General features: G+C 44.0%; 1 protein-coding gene across 1 annotated transcript in view; it reads right to left on the reverse strand.

The window, feature by feature from the left end:
- The window catches only part of Cntnap2 (contactin associated protein 2), a 2,034,995-nt gene that overhangs the window by 169,253 nt on the left and 1,840,898 nt on the right, over positions 1-24,844 (reverse strand). The window contains exon 19 of the mRNA XM_028876400.2: positions 747-983. Coding sequence (XP_028732233.1) covers positions 747-983 — 237 coding nt within the window. The remainder of the gene's footprint in view (positions 1-746; positions 984-24,844) is intronic.

Genomic DNA, 24,844 nt, shown 5'->3' on the forward strand with positions numbered 1-24,844 from the left:
ATGGTGAGAAGGGAGGCAGAGACAGGAGAATCCTGGGAATCTCTTGGGCTAATTAGGCATATGCAATGGTGAACAATAAGAGACCCTGTTTCAAAGAAGAGGCAAGGTGAGGATCGACACCCGAGGTTGTCCTCTGATCTTCACATGTGTGCACATCTGTATGCAATACCCCCACCCCATCTAAAAGAGAGGTTTATGTACTTCAAGGCTAACTAGACTTGCAGAGATTCACAAGTGAAAACATCCCCTGTGCTCCCAGCAACTATCTCTCCATGGATATATTTGTGAGTGTAAAATTCAGAGAGGCTTTAAGGATGGAAATATTTCTGATTTTCTGCTTTCATTGAGAGTTCCTACATTTCACTGGAATCTATTGATACATTATCACAAATCAGGACAATTCATTCATTAACCTATGATTAATTTTACTACTTTGAGGGTGCCACTGTTTAGCACAGTAGCAAAGGTATTTGTTTGGCAGGAACAAACAGAATCGTTCTACATATGAATCCATCTCATATTCACATAATATAAAAAGAGCCTGAAGTGTTTCATCAAATTGTTGCTATAAGCACTCAACAGAAAAGTGGTTCTTCTGACTTCCAGATAGCAACGAGGGTCAAAGGAATCAGATGATTTGCTCAGCGTCCCGTGAGAATGAATCCTCAACCAAGAGGAATTCTGACTTGAGCATGTTCGGTCTGACTACTGTTGGAAGGTAGAAGGCCGGGCATGCTTGTCCTTACCTGTGGGCTTGACCAGCACAGCCAGGAAGTCAGTGGTGAGGGAGCTGACGTAGAGGAGGATGCAGGGCGCCTTGTTGGTGCTGAAGCTGAAGTGGATCTGCTCCTGGGCCAGGTCTGGAGACAAGGGCGGCGGCTCTGCAGAATTCTCGGCCCTGCTGCCTGTGTCTCTGGCAGTCACCACCGGGGCCTGGAAGTTATAGCGCAGCCACATGCCCTCTTCAAAAAAGGCGCCAACATCTGTTGAGAAGGAAAAACAAATTTGAAGAATGATGAGAGAGATCCGAGGTATACACGAGCGCTGCTTTGAATTTGGGTTGAACTGCTGTCATCAATACAAATAAAATACTCTATCAAAAAATATGACATGTAGCTGAGCCAGGAAACCTGTAAAATAAAAAAAATAGTAATAAAAAACTTAATGTGGTGGTGCATGCCTATAATCCCTGCACTCAGGAAGCTGAGGCAGGAGGAGTTCCTGTTCAAGGCCAGCCTGGGCTACATAGCAAGACATTGCCTAGAAAAAAACCCCCAAGAAATAAAAGTCAAGGAACTAGCATTATATTAGAAAAATTAATATATAATACTCATTGGCTTTCTGGCTGAAGAGACTACTGAAAATGAGGGCAGAATTATAATACAAACTTTTTAAAGAAGCCCAAAGAGAAATACTCCTTGAGACTGGATTTGATTTGGATATCCAAATAGCAAATCCCTCAGTAGGCACTAAGACTTGGGAAGCTTTGAGGGTTTCAAATCACAAGACAGGATGTCAGAGAGACCTGGTTTCAAGTTCAGCTCTGTGGTTCCTGACCTGCTGTGGGAGCCCACAAAGATTCCAACTTGAGGTTTGTTTCCATTTTGACTCAAAGTCAGAGAGTCAGTTCGTGTTGCCCCGCAAGGCTGCATAATAGGATATTTTGGCCAAAGGCATGGTTACCAGGTGTCTCATGCTTCAAGGCCTAATTACAAGATGCTTTGCCATAAGGCAAGGTTACCGGGTGTTTTGGGAATTAAGAAAGGGTCTACACTTGTTTGTACTTTGTATCTTGATCTGGAAAGGGGGAGGTTTCTTGCCTCTCCCCTTGTTACTGCATGAAAAGCCCATTAGGAATAAACTTGAGGCGACCCTGGGCCCTCCCAAAGCTATCCTGTGTCTCTTTTTCTTTGTCAATGTCTATATACTTTTCCTATCTAGCATTTCTCAATTCCTCACTCCCCACTTCAAGGGCTGTTGGACAGGTCAGGGCTAGACCCCAACAACCTGCCTTACTAGTTCTTAACCAACTTCCGTCGGCAGCAGTATCTCATCTTGGAAGAAGAGAGTAATTAGTACTCAATGATCAGTACCTATTAGTATTGCCATCTTTATTACTAAGAAATTATTTGAGGGATCCCTGGCTCTCTCTGAGTCAGCCCTTTCCCACAGTCTAATCAGTTAATTGCCCTGTAATCACTTCCCGGCAGGCAAGCCCTTCTGTGGATTCCCGCTGTCTGCTAACCAGTCTTGAAATCAGTGAAAGTCACTTGAAGGCTGAGCCAACCTAAAGATGCTCTTGGGCTTCACAGCCTCTGCTTCCTGCCTCTCTTCAGACCACACCCCCAAAGCATTTCTCAAACCCCATTGTCGATGCACCCCATTATTTCTGCCACACTGGACGCCCATCTAAATTAATACTGTGCAGAATGAATTTCATGAAACACCACTCCATGCTGTAATGAATAGGCATGACAAGTTTTTAAAAAGTTATTAATTTGGTTGTATGAGCCAGGCTACTCTCAAACTTGCTGTCTTCCTGCTTCAGCCTCCTGACTGCTAAGAGTACAAGCCTGATCACCACACACCATAGTTTTCGTTATGTATTTATTTATTTTTTGCGTGTGTGAGAGGGTGGGTGTGCATCTTGTGTGCTACAGTGCACATGTGGAGATCAGAGGACAACTTCTGGGAATAGTTTTTCTCCTTCTACCATGTGGGCCCCAGGACAGAACTCAGATAACCGGGCCTGTCCCCAGGCACCTCTCCCTGCTGAGCCCGCCCTAGCACTTTAGTTCTTAGTGACATGCTTTCATCTGGGAACTCTGGAATTTATTATTCCTGAAGAAGTAATTACAGAAGAGTGGAGTCAGGTACCCTGGAGAGACTTTCAGTCTTGCCAAATGCACTAACTTGGGTCAATGACTTGAAACTCTCTTTTTCCTTCTTTGTGAATGGGGTCCTGGTGGGTGGCTGTGAGGACTGAATAATCATGTGCAGGTGACACAGTGCCTGGCTCCTGGAAACACTAGTGCTGAGTAAGAATGAGCTCCCTGTCGTTTCAAGACTGCGACTGTCTGTTATGGGTGGTTGATGTCCTCTCGCCACTGCACACGTGGCATACTCCAGTGTCGGCCTACGGGGGAACTGCTACAGAGCTCACTCAACTGTGAAGAACCCAGGTGACTCTAGAGACTCACCACAGGAAGCACTGTATTTTTTCCTGGCCTTTTTGCCACAAGGGCATTTCCAAATGTGTGTGTTTGGAGGTTTATATGGCATTGTCAAGGTGATGGGAGGCATAGTTAGGACATCTAGTAGAAATAAAAGGATAGTAGTGTAGGAGGACATCTTACAGTTAAGGATTGCCTTGGTCAAAATACTCAAGGTAGCCTTATATGGAGACACAGGATTGAACATATATTTTATTCTTGCTTACAGGGGTGCAAAGATGAGTATTGCAGTCCCTGTCCCCAGGGACCTTCCTGCATGGCAGTGCGATCTATGTGGGAAGAGACACTTCCATCCTCTGCACAGCATGATGAGTGTTACCATGCTAATGGAAGGTATGAGGGGCAGGCCTCATCTTACCGCTTGGGTTAGTAGCTCAGTGTTCCAGCAAACACCTATTGAGCGCTGACTATATGCTACAGGTAGTGTTGGATACTGAAGTCTCAACCTGGGCTCTTAAGGAGCTCTTGATCTTGAGGAGGATTTGCATAATTAGGCAAGTAGGAATGCACAGGGTGCATGGTTCCAGGCTGGGCTTCAGGATCAGGTACATAGGGTCCCTGGAACACAACAACTGCTGTGTGTCTAGGGCCAAGGAAGACTTCCTGTGATGCTTGACTCCAAAGAACCAGAGGTGATAGATAGCTGTGTAAAGCTGTGTAAAGGTGGGATCATGAAAGCTTCCAGAATGAACAGCAGCATGGAGAACTTGCAGTGGCCAAAACATCATACCCACCCATCACAGTCCACACACTCCTTATGTATCTGTGGTTCCCTTGAGGCTCCCAAGGCTTCCATCCTGCTTCAGGATGGGTGTTGGAGTACAAGGAGAGATCTCCACCCTCTGGAGTTAAGAATCTCTGGAACACATAGCTGCTCCTAGGACAGACCTCTGGAATCACACAATAGAACAGGGGAAAGCGGGACATGCTGCCTGGGAAAATACCCTGAGAGCTTCTCTTCACATAGAGAGCTTTGTCAGAGAACAGGGGCATCCTTTGAGAACAGGCTCTGGTCTGTGAGAGAGAAGAGGGCAATACAATAGGGTAGGCTGGAGAGAGGAACAGAATCCATGGGATTCAAACAAATCAGAGGTGGGCTGGAGAGGAGGCTATGCAACCAGCCAGACATACCAGGTTTTTCGAGGTTGAGGGCTTGGGAGGGAGGGTCAGGGTAGCAGAGGTAATAGAGCAGGGAATGCCACTATGGCCCTCTACCTACAGATGTAGCAATCTCTTTGACCTAAACTTCTATCTACCAGGATCTCCCCCAAGCATCTTTTCCCCAGAGCTAGGACCTGAGGTAGATGGTGAGCAGTGCTAGCCCCCCGACATTTCTCTGATCACCTCCATTAAAACCCATTAAAATGCTGGTTCCCCAGTCTGGGGTCCAGAATTGAACTTAGAGGTTCTGACTCAGTGGGCCTAGACAATCAGTACTTACAATAGGCTTCCATGTGATATGCATATGGGATTTAAGATCCTTGGAGTAGAAGGTGAGTCAGAACGGTACTAGATGGCGTGGGTAGCTGAGTGATCCCTGCCTGGATGATGCTATGCATTCATCTGCTAACCTGGAGACAGAATTCCACAGCAGACCATGAAGGGAAAGTCAGAAATCTAAAGATCTTACATAAACAATCCGAAACATGCCTCAGAGAATTCTTTTGTATATTTTAGAGTCATCATTTAAAAGCTTTATGGATTCATGTCAGCTTCGGAGGAAGGAGCAAAGCAGGCTTAAATGTGTTACCCTGAAACCACATCATAAACCAACTGTTAGACTGAGGCCCCAGAGCAATGTAAATCATTTAAGGTTCCAAGTGGCAGATTTACTGCTGTCATTTCATTGTTTCAGATTGGTTTAAGAAAGTGCCAAATCGGGATCCATTATTATCTCTTAAGTAACATCTCCATCCCTTCAAATGAATAACGAAAAGAATCCTAATTTAACAATGCCCAAAAAACATCATTTCCCTCATTAGATTATCTAGATTATCCAAAAGCATTTAGGTTGCTTGATTCAACCCCCCCTCTCTCTCTCCCCCCCCTCTCTCTGTGTGTGTGTCAGTGTGGGTATGTGCATGCTGTCTGTGGTAGGCTTGTATAGGTCAGAAGACAATGTTGGGTGTCTGTCCATGTCTTCCACCTTGTTTGAGAAAGGATCTTTTGTTTATTGCCTCCTAACTCACACTAGGACATTAGATTAGAGACATGGGGTTGGAGAGGTGTATGTCCTACTGTATATGGCTTTTACATGAGTTCCGAGGATCTGAACTCTGGTCAATAGGCTTGCGTGGCAAGGGCTTTATCCATTGAGCCATCTCTTCAGTCATGATTCCAATTTTTATACCAACAAGAAAGGCCTATTCATTTTTGATAGAAAAGTGGCCAAGTTTAGACCTAAGTATTATATTATGTACTATGAATTATAGTTTTGATTTATGTCACATTTCTCAAAATTCAAAGACATTGCACCACCTTAGGATGATTTCAGATCAGAAAGGTGCTTCTTTAAGTGTGATAGTCAACTTCCTGTTGCCTCTGAGTAAACATGTAAGGACTGTCGGTCCCAGCACCACATCTGCCTGCATACCATTATGCTCCCTACCATGATGATAATGGCCTGAACCTCTGAAATGGTAAGTGAGCCACCCCAATTAAATGTTTTCTTTATAAGAGTTGCGTGGTCATGGTGTCTCTTCACAGCAATGAAAACCCTAACCAAGACAGTTCATATGTAAATTATGCTTGATGCAGGAAAAGAAATCTTCAATTTTTTAAAATAAAATCCACAAATCATTCATCTCAGCATAATACCATAAAGAAATTCATCCCTAGTGTAAAAGCAAATCCCCAAGGCTTGAAGTAAGTACAAGAGGGAACCCACACTCCCCAAACAGCTCCCCCCCATAATTAAATTACTTCTCATTTTTTCTTCTCTAACTTTAATAATTCCATTTCCCTTGCCTTATCACTTAGGGTATATTTTGTAACCTATATTTCAAAGATTGACAAGATTCCTTTGTTCTCTAACATCCCCAAGGGGCCAGAATTGAAAATTCTCAATTCACAAATGGGCTCTTTTCCAAAAGTTTATTTTTAAAGTCAGTAACTTGCAACTTGAAAATATTTCCTTGTAGGAGTGAGGAGTTGAGTGATGGTGTGTTTGCGGGAGAGTGCATAAGCGCTGAGCTTGGGATGTGCAATAAAAGATAATTGAAGAGCGCCACTGTGTATTGGTAATTAAAACAGAAAAGCATCAACCTAAGAGGAGAAAGTTTATTTTTCATCTGAACTCCAGGGAACAGTGTCCACAAGGATTTCATCCAAAGCATCCTTTGGAGTTTTGGTCAAGGAAGAATGATGGGCTCTGGGGAGAGAGAAGTCCTATCAGTGCTTCTGCTTATTCCCATGGTGTAAATACTGCTGTCTCGTTTCATTTCCAAGCTGCCAACATGACACCACTAAATAAGGAGTCAAGAATAGAGGTCTCCAGACTGAGAGGATGACAGGGCTGCAGCCATCTTAGAGAAGGGGGCAGCAGGCGCTGGGAAACCCACCAGAGGATGTGCTGCCCTAGACCCAGACAATTAAGAGCCACATAAAAAACGAGTTCCAGACATTTCCTGCCCAAACCTAAAGGATATGATAGATTAGACACCATAGTTGTAAGAGGGAGCAAGTTTCCTGCAGATAAGAAATGGGAAGTCTTACCATCAGAGAAAATGGGTCTGCTGATGATACAGATGTGATGACATAGATTGCTAGAGGAGACGGCCATTTCCTTGCAGCTGCAGCTCTCCAGTCAGTTCAAACCAAGCATCTCTAACCTGAAGTAAGTACCGATCCTGAGCTTGTAGCTATATAGAGCTGGAATTCCCCCAGATCTCCTACCCTAACCATTATAAAAACCCTGCTTGATTGCTGCTCAGGGTTTCTCCTGCTCTGCTGCTGCATCAGACTGATGGAGAGACATGGGTTAACTCACAACAATAAAGACTCTTTCGCTTTTGCATCAGATTTGGTCTCTTGATGGTCTTTGAGGGATTTGGGGTACAGCAAGACTATTCAGGATGTTTCCAGCCCATGAGATTTTTTTCTTTCTTTTTCCTACTCATTTTGGGGGCTGAGGATTGAACTCAGGGCCTTACATCCCAATCCTTCCAGTATATCATTTCTATCCACACACATAGTCACTGAGCCAGCCTTCTAAGCAAACTGTGCTTATTGAGTCCCAGTGGTACTGGCATCCACCTTTCACATTGGCCTCTTCCTTCTGGCACCCCACAACCCTCTTCTAAACCTCTTCCCAAACACCCTGGAATCTGGAAGCTCTGCCAAGCTTTGGTTCAAATGTAGGAGGAGCTCCTGGGATGCAGGGTCTGCAGTTAGACGGCATGGATGGGCCTGAGCAGTGGCCTCAAGGTCCTCAGACCCTGTCCTGGCTGAAGGCTGCTGCCCCTGATGCTCACTCTCCTTAGCTGCTTTGCAATTAGTCATCTAGTTAAAAACTTGGGTGAATGTTTGGAGCCCCATTCCTAGACCCCTTGGTTGTTTCCCTCTGCACACTGTCCTTCTGGGCTGGCTTCTTTCCTTTTGGGCAATTTGCACATCAAAGCTCTGTCTAAACTCCTGAGGCACTGCTATCCTGAATCACAACCAGTTTTTCTCCCGGCCTTACACTGGCAAAATCTGCTTTATTTCCCCAAGCATGCTTCTCAATTTCCCTCCTGAATGTTTTTTATTGAGTTTGTTTGATGTTTCCCTCAATTTCTTAGAAACGTTTTGGACTAACAACACTGGACGTGGGATGGGCCAGTGCTCACCTCTGTTAGTTCTGTGTCCTCAGGTGGATATGTGTCTACTTTAACCAATTTCCCACCACTCTCTCTAAAGGACTGGTCACTTCCAGGTCAGTTTCTATATAATAAGTTTTATATGTCTGAATCTGTCCAAAGGAGGAAAAATGCCAAAGAAAAATCTCTCAAGTTGAACCTGAACGGTTCACTCTTCCTGTGAGACTCAAGTACCAAGCACATTACTTTAAACACATCAGCGAGCTGTGACTTGGCTGTGTAGGAGCCAGGGGGCCTTCTTGATAGAAATTTAAGAGCAACAGCACCGAACAGCACTAATAAGTGCATTCTACAGGAAGACAGTCTGCATCTTGAATCTCCAAGGTCACGCTCCTGCAGCTTTGTTGGTACCTATTATCGGTGTAGTCAATGATCAAGCTGAAGAAAGGCTTGCTGTAGAAAACCTCATCAGAGGCATCTCATCAAGGATCCATGAGGCGCTAGTGGAGGCAGGAATCATAAGATGTGGGTTTCAGCCTTTGTCTGGGCTCTGGCTAGCTGTATGACTTGGTAAGGCAATCTTTTAATTGCTGTAGGCTTTAAGTCATTCTCTTCCTAAAGATACTGTCCCTGGAACCTATGTCTGCTTTCGGTGAGAATGGAGTCTTTCACTTATTCTTTGGAATATTTAGAAAGTGTGTTCCATGACCCAGGAGCTCTCAGAGATTAAGCAGGGAATAAATTGTGGTTAAATTAATAACTGAAGGCAAGTGAAATTTAACCGAGGTGGAGTAGGAGAAGCATTCTAGGGAGAGCAGTGAGCATGGCAGAGGCCTAAGGAAGGAACAGGCATCGATGACCAATGCAGAGAAGGCCAGGGTAACTAATGATCAGGGTGGGTAGGCGGAACTGGGGCTAGGGAGAAAGGCAGGTGTTGTCAGGGGTTGGGACTTTAGAGAGAAAATAAGGGGTCCAAAGCAAAGGGTCCTGAAGAGTCCAAGCAAAGGAGGCATAAGTCACTGAACGGTCAATGTGCTGGGGAGAGTGGCTTATTCCTATAAGCCCAGCACTTGGGAGACCAAGGCTGGAGTGTAGCCGGAAAATTTCTCCGGTCCTGGGACGAATCTCTCCTACCTGCATCCTGCAGCCACTTGGTCCCAAATTAACACACAGAAGCTTATATTATTTTCAAAGTATATGGCCTAATGGCTCAGGCTTCTCACTAGCTAACTCGTACATCTTAAATTGACTCATTTCTATAAATCTATACTTTGCCACGTGGCTTGTGACTTACCAGTATTTTCACATCTTGCTTCTCCTGGGGGCGGCTAGCAGTGTCTGCCCCACTCTCCTTTCTTCTCTCACTGTCTCTCTTGGATTTTCTGCCTGGCTCCATCCTGCCCTGCCATAGGCCAATGTGGTTTTATTTATCAACCAATCAGAGCAATACATATTCCCAGAGTACAGAAAGATATCCCACAGCACTGGAGGATTGCTGTGAATGTGAGGTCAGCCTTGGCAACATATGAATTCTAAGTTAAATGAGTTACACATCAAGACTCTTTTTCAGAAACAAACAAATGAAACAAAACAAAACCAAGACAAACAGTCCACTGTAGCTGGCTGCAGTTTGGTAAATGGACTGAAGAAAGGGGATATGATAGCCCACTCCATAGGACAGGAAAAAATTCAATGATGGCTTGGACTAACAGAATAAAAAGATGCTTAGGGCAACACGAGAGGCCCTTGGTTCTTGTTAAGAATAAGGGAGATGGGGCTGGGGAGATGGCTCAGTGGGTAAATTACTTGCTGTGTGAGTGTGAGGACCTGGACTTAAACCCCCAGAACCCCCATAAAAAGCTACTCACAGAAAAAAAAAAAACATGGGGTATTGTGGGTATAGGAATATGCTGGTTTCCATTCACCTTAGCACAGGTTGAGGTTTGTTTTTGAGGTAATATGTGGTGATGTATTGTGTCCCCCAATATACTGTGTCTCCCAATAAAATTTGCCTGGAGATCAGAGGAAAAAGCCAACCACTATACAGATCCTATCACTTGGCAGGCAGGGATCTGTCTGGATCTCTGTGAGTTCAAGGCCACACTGGGAACAGAGCCAGGCATGGTGGCACATGCCTTAAATTCCAACACTAGTTAACTATGGAGGTCTGGAGGTCTGTACAGACAGACAGGAAGTGACAGAGCTGGGCAGGAAGAAGAAGTGATGTAGCTGGACAGAGAGAGCAAATCAGATGGCAGAACATCAAGGCATATAGGCGTGGGTAGACAGAAAGTAGCTCGCTTTTGGAAGTTGGTGAGGTGAGGTTAGCTGCAGCTTTCCCTATTTCCCTGATCTCTCTCTGGGCTTTCACCCTTATATCTGGCTCTGTGTTTTTTATTTAATAAGACCATTTTGAAATTTGTCTACAGTCATGCTATACTCTGCCTCCTTTTGCTGAGGTGATGTCACCTTTGGCTGAGATCCCTGTGGGCTTCTCAGATATCAAAGGAAAAGGGCCGTGTCTGCCCTGGGATACTCTTTGGTTGTCCTTTGGCCTTTTCTGGAAGACTTTTCCTTGTCAGTTCACATCACTGGCTCTGTCTTCAGCTTATCACGACAACGGTTGTACTTGGAAGCCTTCCCTGCAACCTCTGCCTTACTCTAAACCTTGTCTCCATTGCTTCAGACCTGCAACCTCAGCTCATAGATCTGAGCTCACCATCTTGTCATAGGGTGGAGCTCACCATCTTGTCATAGGGTGGAGCTCACCATCTTATCATGGGGTGGAGCTCACCATCTTATCATTGAGTGGAGCTCACCATCTCTCACCATAGGTGGAGCTCACCACCTCCTGTCATAGGGCAGAGCTCACCATCTCCTGTCATAGGGCAGAGCTCACCATCTCCTGTCATAGGGCAGAGCTCACCATCTCTGCAAGGCCCTTCCCCTCTGCTTTTTCTAGCTTGGTGAATGACACCTGGGTGGTTACTCAAAGACCAAAGTCCCAGGTCACCCTGAACTCTGGACCATCTCTGGAATTTATTTGTTCCTTGCTGTGTCTTGGTAGTGAGTCTGGTTAAGGTACTTGGGTCTCACCTTGACAATTATAATGACGTCTCAAGGGGTGCCCTCTAGTGACCTACTTCCTATGCTCCATCCTTCCATGCATCTTGATCCCATTCATCTCCCTCCTTTAGTATCTGCCCTCTGCCCTTGCAACGACCTCCCTCGCCCCACAACAAAATAAAATAAAATTTAAGAGAAAACAAAAAGAGAGAAAAATTTTAAAAAATGAAAAATCTCATCATGGAGGGCTATAGTGGACACTGCAAGTGTTCATTGCAAAGAGTCAGTGGTCTGGTTCAAAGCCTGTGGCTTCTGCTACACTATTGATACTGGGCCATCACTATGACTCATCTTGGACATCTTGTTGTTGTCCTGTGTCATGAAGATCCTGCAGCTTTGGGTCTGCATCATAGGCCCCTTCATGTGCTCCAACAGTTCATAGATGGTCTGGATGTTGGGGTGGGCCAACTCACAGGCCTGGTTCTGGGCCTGGGTGGCTGCCTGGCTGGTCAGCTCACCAGCTTTCCTTCATCATCACCACCAGGGTGAGCTCTCCAGCATTGCCCTGGCTAGCTCACCCTATGCAGCAAGGAGCAAGAGGCAGGGCCAGTTCTCTGGCTTTCAGGCCCTCAGAGCTGGCTCACCTACAACTACATCATCAGGACCAGCTCTACTGGTGAGGTGCAGGGGCCATTCTCCTGAGTGCTGCAGCTGGTGAGGGGCAGGGCCAACTCTCTTGCTCTCATGACCTCAGGCCTAGCTCTCCCACCTGCCACAGGTGGTGAGAGACAGGGCCTGGGAGGCATCTCTCCCTCACCCATGCTACCTTATGGCAGATGAGGGGCAGGGCCAGATCTCCCAAGCTCAAATTCTTGGGGTGGCTTACCTGCACCCCAATCAACAGGATCAGCTCTACCATGGGTGTTTTCTTTGGCACCTACCTTCCTGTGCAGTTTAGGGGTTGAGGGTATTGCCAAGTCCGTTCTATACATTCTTCACTTCTAAGTTGAAAACTTATTTCTCTCCTCAGAATTTTACGTATTGGTGAGGAGGGTTGTCACTCGTAACATATGAGGTAAAAAGTATACAATTGATGATTTCATTTTTTTCCTCCAAAATGTTTATTGAGAAGGTTTTGTGGGCCTGCATTGTGCTGCATGCTGGATTATTTCTCAAATGACTACAGGCCCTTCCTACCTTCTTTACCCAGATTTGAGCATCCTCAGCCTCCACATCTATTCTGTCTACACTCTGTATGTGTGTGAGCCACACTGGCTACTTGAACACCCATTTCTTTTTCCTTCAGTCTTCTACCTGTTCCGAGAGTGTCTTGCCTACTCCTTGATTCAACATAAGATCTGTCTCCTTCCCAAGGTGCTCCATGTAATGGAAAGAGCTCCTCCTTTGGTGTTCTCAGCATCAAATTCTAACTCTACTCTAGCAGGTCTAAACTAGTCTGTGTTTAATTTAGAAAGCATTTCATGGAATTATACTTTTTGCCCACAGTGATAATGAAAACAAATATGAAGTGGAGTTTTCCCTAAAGGAGCTCACGGTTGGTTGGGAGATGAGCAAACAGATCCCACAGCGTGGGGTGAGATCTCCAGTCACAGAGAAGGGAGGAATAAACAGCAGGAGCAGAGGAGAGCTCTGTCTGTGGGCAGCTGTGGGAATGTCCCAAGGCTGCACTAAGGAAGTGATTTCTGAGTCAGTTCTGATAAATGAACAGGTTTCTGCAATCAGGTGGGTAAGGGATTGCCAGCATGGGAACAGCATGCAGAGAAGCATGGAGAATGTGAAAGATAAGGGTTCAGAGTGTGAGCAAACAGACAACAAGCATCTGGTGTGAACTCCTAGAATTCTGAGTCAGTTGGACTAGGAGGTGCTGACCACTGGCCAACTTTGACTAGTCTTCATGGCAGCCTACTGTGTAGTCTGGGCTGGAAACTGCTGCTTCTGTTGGCTGGACATGACTGGATATTTTAGGAAGTGCTGTGAAAAAAATAGAATCAACCTCATGGAAGCTTTCAAAATCTTTTAGTTTAAATTTAAAACTTTTAATTATTCATTTTTATTCACTATATGTGTGTGCCTATATGAATATATGGGCACCATGTGTGTGCAGACTCCTTCAGAGGGTAAGGATTGTAAGTCTCCCTGGAACTGGAGTTACAGGTGGGTGTGAGCTGCCTGATGTGGGTGCTAGGAATGAAACTTGGGTCCTCTGGAAGAGCAGTAAGTGCCCTTAACCACTGAGCCATCTTTCCAGCCACTTGGTTTTAACAATTCTGGAAGAAAAATACATATTGAAATTCTTTCTAATACAGAATAGTTGTCAGAGTAAGACAAACAATCCTACATCCTCCAAATCTAGATTCTTCAATTTCCCATCTCCCTTCTCCTCTCCCTCACATCCTTTCATTTGCTTTCTTGTTTTCTTTTGTAGGGTGCTAGGGATGGACCTGGGACCTGGAATATACTGGACAACTGGTCTACCACTGAACTGTGCTCTTAGCTCTTAAGATTCTTTAACTTTTAACATTTTATCATAATTTCCCCTCTCTAATATTAAGTACAGTGTATTTGATAATATAATTATTTAATTCTAAATATTTAAAATACAATATTTATAGAACATAACAATTAATCATTTCAGAATTAAAATAATATTAACTTCAATATTATATATAATGTTATTATAGAACTCTTGAATAATCTGAGACTAAGTTTAGCAGAATCAGAAGAATCAAGGTTAGCAGTCTATTGTATCATGTCTAGAAAAATATAGGCAAATATTTGCATGCACACATAATTTTTGAAAACCAATTTTAGAATATGTATGTGTGTGTATATATATATATATATATCACACACATGCATACATGTGCACACATACATAAAGTCTTTTAAGTAAATAGGCAACATGGAGGTTCTGCTAGGGACCAGGCCAGAGATTTTGAATGTTTTACTTAGGACTCCGACTTCTTATTAGGTGTATGAAGGGAAAAACTGCCTTGTAATCGCAGCCAGCCTCCGGCCTCCAGCAGACACTCAGTAAATATTTGCTGAGTTGAGCTGAGTGGAATTGGAATCTTTTATAGCAGCAGTGTTTTCTTAAACTTGTTGGCCCACACTGACTTTTCACAGCTGAGTGTTTTCAGTTGCTTTCTCTTAGCAAAGTGGCCTTCGGAGAGCGCAGAGCGCTGTCAGTCTGTCAACTCACACACCGTTCACTGAAAAGCAGTCTGTTCCGGAAAATGCCCTAAGATGGTTTATCAATGGCGGATCCAAAGGAATTAAAAGTTCAGGGGGACAGATGTTTTCCCTCTGCCCTTTCCCCATTTGCTGGCTTGTTTACGTGGAACTTACAAAAATGAGGTTGGTTTGCTCCTAAAACAAGGAAAATGGTCTCCAATCTGGTGTCTGCCTAATTTTACCTTTACATTGCTAACTTTGCAGTTTTCTATGAAGCTACTGCTTTTTGGAATTATTTATTTGTAGACTTATTTAACAAGATAATTTGTGTCTGCTTCATACACCAGATATTTGTGTCCATTCTGTTAACAAGTCGATCACAGCCTGTATGCTCTATGCTGGCGGTTCTCAATATTCCTAATATAGTTAATACCCTTAATATAGTTCCTGGTGTTAATTAATATTAATATAGTTAATATACCCTTAATATAGTTCCCAGTGTTGTAGTGACCCCCAACCATAAAATTGTTTTTGTTGCTACTTCATAATTGTAATTTTGCTACTGTTATGGATCGTAATGTAAATATCGATAAAAAATTTGTAAAAAATTATGCAGATGGTTTTAGGTGACCCCTGTGAAAGGGTCCTTCAACCCCCAGGTTGAGAACTACTGCTTTATGCTTGACACAGAACCCTCCATATTTTCTTTCTTTCTTAGCTGATCTGCCTGAGTCAAACAGAGTTGTTGACCTTTGCACTTAGCCTGTGACCGCTGTTAGGATTCTGCTGCCACCCGGGCCGCATGACTGCACATGCTCAGTTCAGTAGCTAAGTAGGAGGTCTTGTATGTTACGTCATCCATGTGCTGCGTGATTGCACAACGGTCACACAATCAGCGCATGCGTGGTGTAGCTCTATAAACCCACCTGCGCGTGTGCAGGGGAATCCTTAGAAAGCTGGACTAAGACTCCTCCCCTCTCTTCTCTTGCTCTCTCCTCCCCCGACTATCTCTCTCTCTCTTTCTGCACATGCTTCTTTCCCAGGCCTGGTTACTCTCTTCTGTCCCCCACTTCCTCCTAATAAAGCTCTGATACTGGGTTTTGTTGTGTCTCACGACCTTTTCACCCGGTAACAGTGCTGCTAATATTTTTAAAAATTGGTGCCGGTGAAAAACAACAACCACGACAAAGTAATCTGACAAAAGCAACTAAAGAGAAAACTAAAGGCTACAGCTCATCAATGTACGAAGTTACTGCTTCAGGAGCAGGAAGTCATGAGTTACACTGTGTCTGCCTCAGCAGATATCGCAGAGAGCAATGAATGCCTGGGCTCAGCTTGCTTCCTCTTTTGTAGGAAGCAAGTCCCTGGACCCCAGCACATGGGCTGGTACTGCCCATTTTTAGGGTAGATCTTCCCATATCAGTTAATCTAATTTAACTTGCAGACATGCCCAATGATTTGTTTCCATAGTGATTATGAATCTCATAAAGTTGGCAATATAAATTAACCAGCACACTCATTATCTTCTGTATCATGCTATTTTGTCTCTATTTTTGTTGATATTATTGATTGCGCATTTTGATTGGCCTGTCTTTCAACAAATACAAACTATCTTCAAACGGTCTATCATTTCTGGGGGACATGCCTCACCTATACAGGCAGCTTCCCAAAGACGATCATAGTGGCTACTTCACCCTTTGCGTGGGAAATGGACTCCAGTGCAGTTTTGGTGGCTACATGATTTGAGGAAATTCCCTGGACCTGTTCCCTTGAATAGATGTATTCTGTGCTATAAGCAGTCCACTTATAAGAACACTCAAGAGGCTGTTCATTTCCCACTTAAGTTATCAGAGTTCTCACCAGGTTTTGAGACTTTTGTAAAAGTGGTATTTTCTGAAAGCTACTTATGATGCCAGGAGTGTAAGAAGAGGACCGTCCTGAGGACACTGGGCTCTGCCTGCCATGGTTTGTCCTTACACTGAGGCTGCACGTCCCAGTGTTGGCCTTCTTTTCTGGCTGTTGATGGCCCTCCTAACTTGGTTTTGTATGGTTATTCTTGTTTGAAATGAATTAAACATACAATTCAGCCGAAGTCTTTTCTCACATTAAGCTATAATATCATATAGTCTGCTAAAGACAAGCGGCTCCTTGAGTTAAGACATGAAGTTTCATTCAGCTTGTCTCTCCATGGCCCAGGAAAAATCCTTGGTGCTTGATGTATACTTCCTTTTTTGTGGTTTATTTTTATGTTACTTGCATAGGTGTTTTGCCTGCATGTATGTCTGTGCATGTGTGCACTGCCTGTGGAGGCCAGAAGAAGGTGTCAGATCCCCTGGGACTAGATGTGAGTACAGACAGTTTTGAGCCACCATGTAAGGGCTGGGGATTGAACCTGGGTCTTTAAGAAGAGTAGTCAGTGCTCTTAACTGTTGAGCCATCTCTCTAGGTCCTGATGTATATTTCTTGATGAACAGTAATTAATGACATCATGGATCAATCTACACACACATGTTTTAATAGTTATTTCACCTACTTCTCTCCTTAGAAAGAAGACATCTTGTTTATGTTTCTATCATTAAAGATTCATTTAAAATAAATCAAGATGTAATGGAATTTGGTATAGTGATGCACGCCTTTAACCCAGCACTTGAGAGGCAGAGGCAGGTGGATTTCTGTGAGTGAGGCCATCCTGGTCTACAGAGTGAGTTCCAGGACAGCCAGAGCCATATAGTATGAACCTGTCTTAAAAAAACAAAAAAACAAACAAACAAAAAAGACAAAGACCAAAAACCAAAAGAAGAGGGAAAAAAAGATATAATGGGGTGTCAGCATGTTTGTGGAAAAATAAGCTCAGGATTATGAATTACCCAGAGTTCCTGAAAGTGAGATTTTCAAGGAAGTTATGCTTTGCCTTTGGTGGAAGAAGGAGAAAGAGAAGTGAACTATGAAGAGAGGAAAAAGGGGAATGAAGGCAATGAATTTGGGCCACTCTGTCTCTATATTATTGCACACGACCTGGACAATTGGGCTCTTTGAGCCTGTGACACAGTGGGACGCCTCTTGTCATCTTTATGCATGATGTGTGTGTAATTTATCTGGGAAAATGAGTATCACAGGATGTTGGCTCTCAGCCAGATGCTATTTTCCTTCTGCCACAATGAAAACAATGTTTTTTTTTTTTCTTTTTTAAAGTGAGGAGACAGCTTCAATTATGAAACCAACAACAACAAAATTTACTTTACTATTTTTTTCTATTAGGGTTTCCCCTTATTTTAGAAGATTCTTTTTTTGTATCATATCTATGGAAAAAGAATAGATGAATCCATTATTATGTGAAATAAATTTATTCTTCTGTGAGAGAAATTAAAAACACTTGCAAAAGGCTTTCTATGTGGATCTATAGCTCCTCTGACATAAAATTAATCTCAGAATGATTCTTTGGGAAATGTGTGATTTCCAGACAGTATGTATAGATGCATGGGTATATAGTCCCCCTCACTGAACTTATATGAATATGTACACACACACACACACACACACACACACACACACACACACACACCCTCTGGAACACCTCCACGTGGTTTTCCAGGCAGCCTTTGTTGTTTAGTGACATGTCATCCCTGGCATGCAGGAGACTTTGCTCTCTGCCCTGTCCTTCGACACCATGGAAACTGATGATGAAAAGCAACTTCTGGGATCCAGAGGCTGAGGCAGGGAAAGGCTGTGTAATGGGCCACCCGGCTGGTAAATCTTCCCAGGGCAGCTGCATTCTAGATGAGGGAAAGTGTTCTTTGAAAGTCCTAGCTGTTTCCAGCATTCAAAGCCACAGACTGAAGTGCAGGTTTCTGGTCTTTCAAAGCTTTGATCTTCTGTTTCACCCAGAAGCGGCCTTCTCCCAAGTGACTCATTGCCTTTTCTGCATTGGCATTCTCCTCCATAAACAGAGGCCTCCTATGAAAGAGGGACTTTGAAATGCCCTTCATCTTGAACATGGCCACCCTATGAAGGCTTAACCACCCTTTAAGACACAGAGAGAAAGGAGATAGCTCAGTGGGTAGAGAACTTGTCAGGCAAGCATGAGGACCCAAGTTCAATTCTCAGCATCTACATAAAAAAACAGGAGATCTGGGGCACAGAGAAAGGCAGATTCCAAGGGCTTGCCTCTGAGCTAAATCAGCAAGCCCATGTCCAAGTCAGAGATGTGGCCTCAAAAACAAACAAACAAACAAAACAACCAAAATAACAGTTGATGGCTCCTGAGGAACGACACTCATGACTGGTTGACTATGGTCTTAGCACACACATGTTGCATGCTTTAGTGTGCATCTGTACTCCCCACCTGCCGAGAGAGAGAGAGAGAGAGAGAGAGAGAGAGAGAGAGAGAGAGAGAGAGAGAGAGAGAGAGAGAGAGAGATCCATAGAGTTGTAACATACTTCTGAAAGTGCAGAAGCCTAACAAGGCCATACTGAGAAGATGACCAAGGGAGTACCTAGGAATAAGAACAAAATGTCCTTGAAAACCTATTATGGCATGCTGCCACTTGAGAGGACATTTATGGCCACAGTCCCCACAGCCACAGAGCAGGGATGCAGTAATTTCAGGGTGGAAGGTTTTAAAAGGCTGTGGCAGACATTTACCCATCTCTACCTCAGGAAAAAAGTCCCAGGAAAGCACCTAGAGAAAGAGTCACTTTGAAGCATTTCAGACAGTTAGTAATGGATATTAAACTTAAGTGGGGCATGGATCTGGGAGGAGTTATAAAGACAAGTTGCGGCAGGGTGAGGGGGTGACTATTACCAAAATGCATTGTATGGCTGTGTGAAATTCTCAAATAATCAATAAAAACAGCATATTTAAAATTAAAGTGAGTTTAAAACTACTAGTCACATGCTCACAATCACTATAGACCTTTCTGAGGTATTGTTTATTTCCGGGGCCATACTCTTTTGCCAAACCTCTCACCTGGAAAAGCAGCAGAAGCTTTAAGGACAGAGAGAGACTGCGACCTCCCTCTGAGCTGGAGGCTCCTCAGGCAGATGATCTGAGTTGCTAACCGACCTCTCTCTACCTTAGCAGCTCCTTCCACTGTCCCCTAGTGTGGAAGCCAGGAGACTCATTTTACAAGCCTCCCGCCCCCCAGGGTGAGATTTGTGTGGGAAAATGCACTTGCATTCTGGGTGTGTCCTTACAGCTGGAAATAACCCCTTTGCCTTCCCTGCGCCGCTAGCACAGCTCCAAGGATGCTCATGAGAATGGAACGAGAAGATCTAATCTCTCCTAGGCAGGGTGGGGGACTGTGAGGACATGTCTGATGGGACTCTGACTTTTCAGGAGCTCTGAAGACTCCATGTTTGAGCTGTCTGCCCATCGCCACCTCCCTGTGTTAAAATTCTTTTCAAGATGTAGCAAAAGGCTTTTAGAAGGAGAGGCGCTGCCAGAGTGGGGGCGGGGGCCTTGGGGCTGCCAGGATTGCTGAAGTATTTTTAACTGTGTGTGTGTGTGTGTGTGTGTGTGTGTTGTGTGTGTGTGTGTGTGTGTGTGTGTTATTGCTCTAATCATAAAAAATGATTTGATGTTTTTGGTCCTGAATGAGACATGTTCTGTCACCAGGAGCTGCTTAGATTATCTGAACTCTGATGCCCCATTTTATACACTGGCTGTTAAGGTGCTGTGAGAAACGTAAAAAAAAAAAAAAAAAAGAACAGATCAACACTTTGGCTTTGTTTCTGGCATTTAAAAGAATCATTCTAGAGAGAATTTCTCTTGCTGGGTGACCTTTTTCTTGGGGTACTGCTGCAGGCTTTTAAGAAGAACACCTTTTGTTTTCATTTATTATAGAGTTTTAAGATGACGTAACACATCAAGGGCCTTGCTTTGCATCTTTCCTGCTGGACTCACTTTCCTGTGGAGAAGCTATCTGAAACAATGAGGAAATAATTCCGGGCGAACAGGGATCTAGATCAAGACATTTCCATAAGCTTCTTTTCCAGCTTTAGGGCAAGGGAGTGCTATTTGAAGTGGATTTATGGTGGATTTCGGCTGCTGTTGTTAAAAGAATGGTTTTCCCTGCTGTGGATATTTTACGAGCCACATTAATGAGGTAGCACATGTGTACAATTTATAATTAAATATATAAATAAAGGCACAGAAGCTAATTTTAATGCTGCACGATTTCAAAAATTCCTTTTAGGAACATGCAGCTAAGTGGTGAGGCAATCAGTGTCTACACCGAGGGAACTCCGGGCTCTAGAGGCTGCTCCTCAAGTGCCCCTGGCCATCCCCAGCCAGCTTAGATCCTAGTATAAGCAGTTAGAAATCCATGGAAGGACGTTGAGGGGTCTCCTTGAAGGCTGCTGCTCTCCCATTCCCAGATGCTGACCTCTGTTCTGAAAGGCAGTTCATCCCCTTTGATGAGAACCACAGGTCAGAGGTCTAGAGAACTGGGCTACAGAGACTGTGTGTGTGTTCCAGTCACTCTGCCCCTCAGTTGGGTCCCTTTGAGCAGGCCCTTTAGCTTCCCCGTTTCTCCATTTTTCTGTTATAAAATGGGTCTAGTGAAAGCACCTCCTGCCTTGGATTGCTGCGGCAGTCAATGAGCTAATTAACAACACCGGACATCACCGTTTCTGGACCCGTGACCCACGACTCTGACTGGTTGTGGAACAGATGTGTGAACAGTAAAGGCTTGACTAATCCAAAAGCAAATGCATAATGAGTCTGAAGTGCTTCTGGCTGCATTTGCCTGCATTGCCTCACAGATCTCCAAGCAGCTTAGCTCTAAACACACAACATGCACCCTTTGCATTGTGGGTGCCACAAGCCAAGCAACACCATCAAACACGGCCTGAAACACCGTAGCTCAGATTCGAGACCACTGAGTGTTATGAACTGCAATGCTTTTGCTGTACAAACACAGTTTCAGAGTTTTATGCTCTTATAGAAATATTGTGTTTTCAATGGAATGTTACTCAGCTGTTCAAAAAATGGGTGCAACTAGAAAAAAATCATTCTGAGTGAGGTAACCCAGACTCAGAAAGGCAAATATGGTATGTATTTACTTAGAAGTGGATATTAGCTGTTAAGTAGATGATAAACAAGCTTTAATCTACAGATCCAGAGAGGATATTTAAAAATGAGGGCCCTAGGGTGGATGCATGGATCTCCCTGGGAAGGGGAAATAAAATATATCTTTCTGGTGGACCAGGGACAGGAGGAACAATTGGGTAAAAGATAGAGGAGAGTGAGGGGAGAGACAGCTGAGGAGTGGAGGGACCAGATTGGGGGTGAAAAGGATGGAGGGAGAGTGAGGGGAGAGACAGATGGAATTGGGGAGCAGGAGGGGGATAGAAACTAATGCAGTGGAAACTTCCAGGAATCTATGAGGGTGACCCCAGTGAGGATGCCCAGGAATGGAGGATGCAGTGGGCACCTCTGAATGGGCCACCTTTCATAGCCAGGCAAGGCTTCCAAGGGTGAGAATTACTCCATTTGACTGAGTTACTGGTTGAGGATGTTCCCTAGAGATCCCTAAACAACCCAGGCTTATGCTAAGACAGAAGGTCATTCTCTGAAAACTGTCAGTGGCCCTTATTGCAGAGGACAACATCCACATAGTTCCGTGAATGTAGAGAGGTCAATCTGGTGCCTTCACCCCTATGTTTTAGTCTCTTTTGCTTGAGGAGACTGGTCCCTTGTCCAGCCTTGATCGGTGAGGCTTCCTCTGGAAACCAACAGGAGAGGGTGCAGAGACCCACAACCAGACATTATATGGAGAGAGAATCTGAATTGGAGGTTCCCATCAGGTCCCTCCCTTGGAGATCTGGAAACCTCATGCAAGAGGGCAACGAAGCAGGGCTCACACAGGCCCACAGAGACTGAAGTGTCAAGCACCAGGCTTGCATGGAACTGCACAGAGTCTTCTGCATATATGTAATGGCTGATAACTTCCTGTTTTTGTGGGACTACTAAACGTGACTCCTTTACCTGCTACTGGTACTCTTTTCTTCCGATTGGGTTGCCTTGTCCATGTTCAATATGAAAGCTTTTGCCTTGTCTTACTGTATCTTATTTTATACTGTTTGGCTACCATCTCTTGGAGGCCTGCTCTTTTCTGAAGAGGAAACAGAGGGGGAGTGGATCTAAGGGAAGCGGCGAGGTGTAGGGGGACCTAGGAGAAGTAGAGGAAGGGGAAACTGGTTGGGATGTATGGTATGAGAAGAGTCCATTTTCTATAAACAAAAAAAATGTGTTTAATAATGGATAGATTTTTTTTTGAGATTTTTTAAAAAGATTTATTTATTTATTATGTATATAATGTTTTGTCTGCATTTTTTGCCTGCAGGCCAGAAGAGGGCACCAGATCTCATTACAGATGGTTGTGAGCCACCATGTGGTTGCTGGGAATAGAACTCAGGACCTTTGGAAGAACAGCCAGTGCTCTTAACCTCTGAGCCATCTCTCCAGCCCTTTTTTTTTTTTTTTTGAGATTTTTTAATTTAGTTTTGTTTTATTATATGCATGGTTTGCCTGCATGTATGTTTGGATACCACTGTGTGCATGCCCATGGATGCCAGAAGATGTGTGGGATTCTCTGGAGCTGGAGTTACAGATGGTTGTAAACCACCATGTGGGTGCTGGGACTTGAACCCAGGTCCACTGGAAGAGCAGTCAGTGTTCTTAACTGATGAGCCATCTCTCCCATTCCAGCAAGATTTCTAGTATTTTCTCATCATCATCCCATAGAATGAAAATGTCAAATTGCATATTTTTGGATTGCATTGGTTGCATATTCTCAGCACATGAATTGCTTTTATCTTTAATATGTGAAATAAAAATTCATTTTAAAGCACATTTCTTTATAACTTTTTATTAGCAAATGTTAGTTTTGTATGCCTGTTATAGATACCTCTTGTGACGGTTAGTATTCGTCAACTTGGTTGGATTCAGGATCACCACAGAAGCATACCTTTGGGTGTATCTGTGAAGATGCTTCCAGAAAGGCTGGACTGAGGAGGGAAGCCTCAGAATGGGCCTGGGGGTGAATAAAAAGCAGAAAGCAAGCATCCCTTGCCCTCTGCTTCCTGATTGTGGACTCAGTATGACCAGCCTGGTCATTGCTCCTGCGCCATGACTTCCTCTCCTTGGAGGACCGCATTCCCAAACTAACCCTTGCTTAAGCCACTTTTCTTGGTTGGTCATAGCAACAAGTAACAAATAATACACCTGTGCACCCGGGGTGGTGTAAAAAAATTCTCAGGCAAAAGGGAGCTGTCAGCAGAAAAAAAGTTTACAAAGCCCTGACTTAGGGGGTTAGGGACAAACGCCAGGAGTTGTCATGTGGGACCCCTTGGGTCTGGGCTGTGAGCCTGTCAGCGGGCACCACCTTCTGCCTAACTTTGCCTCTTCTGTTGTCAACTCTAATACAGACGAAAACTCTTCTCATTCCCTGCCCATTCTAGTGATTCAGTGAGTTCCTAGCCCCGCCCATCCCAGGCCATCTTCTGCCACTGTAGTGAGCTGTTCCATGCACCACCACCACCACAGGACTGGAGAGTCCAGCTGATGGCTGAAGGATTTCATTGTGTAACTCCTCTTGCTCGGTCTTTACAACCCCAAAAGACTTTTTAGGGCATTACACTTATAATTGTCCCTTGGAATCAGTGGTCAATCAATCCTGAAACTGGACAGCTTCGGAGAAAGTCAGTCATATGTGTGCGTGCAAATGGGATGTTCCCCGGAAGCTCCAGGCACCTGTGTGTTTACTTTTCCTTCACAAAGCTAATACTGTTCCAGTGCAGTGATCAAAAGAAAACTGACCAGATGAGACCAGCCAGATGTTGACCCCATCTTTCTGTAGGGTTCTAAACTGCCATTAACACCTTGCAGCTTTGTGGGGTGGGTTTGCTAAGTACGCGTGCTCTGAATGCCCAAGAAATGCTCTTCCTCTCTCTTTGTTTTTCTCTCTGTGGTCTTTGTTGTGGTTCAACTCAGCAATTATTGTGATTTCTCAAAAAAAGAGATGTTTGGGAAGCAAGAAAAAGGAGCAATAAAGGTGCCTTTTGAGCATCTGGGATGATTTTATGAAAGAGTTGTATGTGTAGGTTGTGCTAAATCTTGACTAATATTTGATGAATATCACAGATTTAGAGTCATTCTGTCACTGTTTTTTTTTTTAAATAGCATCAAAGCAAAGCATAGAAGAAAAATAGCTTTGTATTTCATTTCTCAAAGACACAAACTGAGATAAGTATTTAAGTGGGATGCTTCCCTAGTTTGTCTGTTGTGGTTTAGGTTGTGAATTTAATGCTGCAAAGAAGGAATTTAATGCTACCGGCAAAGGTCAACTAAATATTCTACGGGAATACTTTGTACCAATTTCATTTTGTCTTCAAGTAGATATTTTATTTTGTTTTTTTCCTATTTTTTTTCCCCTCCGGGGATGGTGAGAGCACATTACAAACAGGTTATCTCTAGAATAAGACATGGGATTTAAAAGCTGATTCTGGAAAATTATCTTTTCTCAAATATTTATCCAACACAGTCTTTTTTCC

Source organism: Peromyscus leucopus, chromosome 3, assembly GCF_004664715.2.
Source record: "Peromyscus leucopus breed LL Stock chromosome 3, UCI_PerLeu_2.1, whole genome shotgun sequence".
In the NCBI taxonomy this organism is placed as follows: domain Eukaryota; kingdom Metazoa; phylum Chordata; class Mammalia; order Rodentia; family Cricetidae; genus Peromyscus; species Peromyscus leucopus.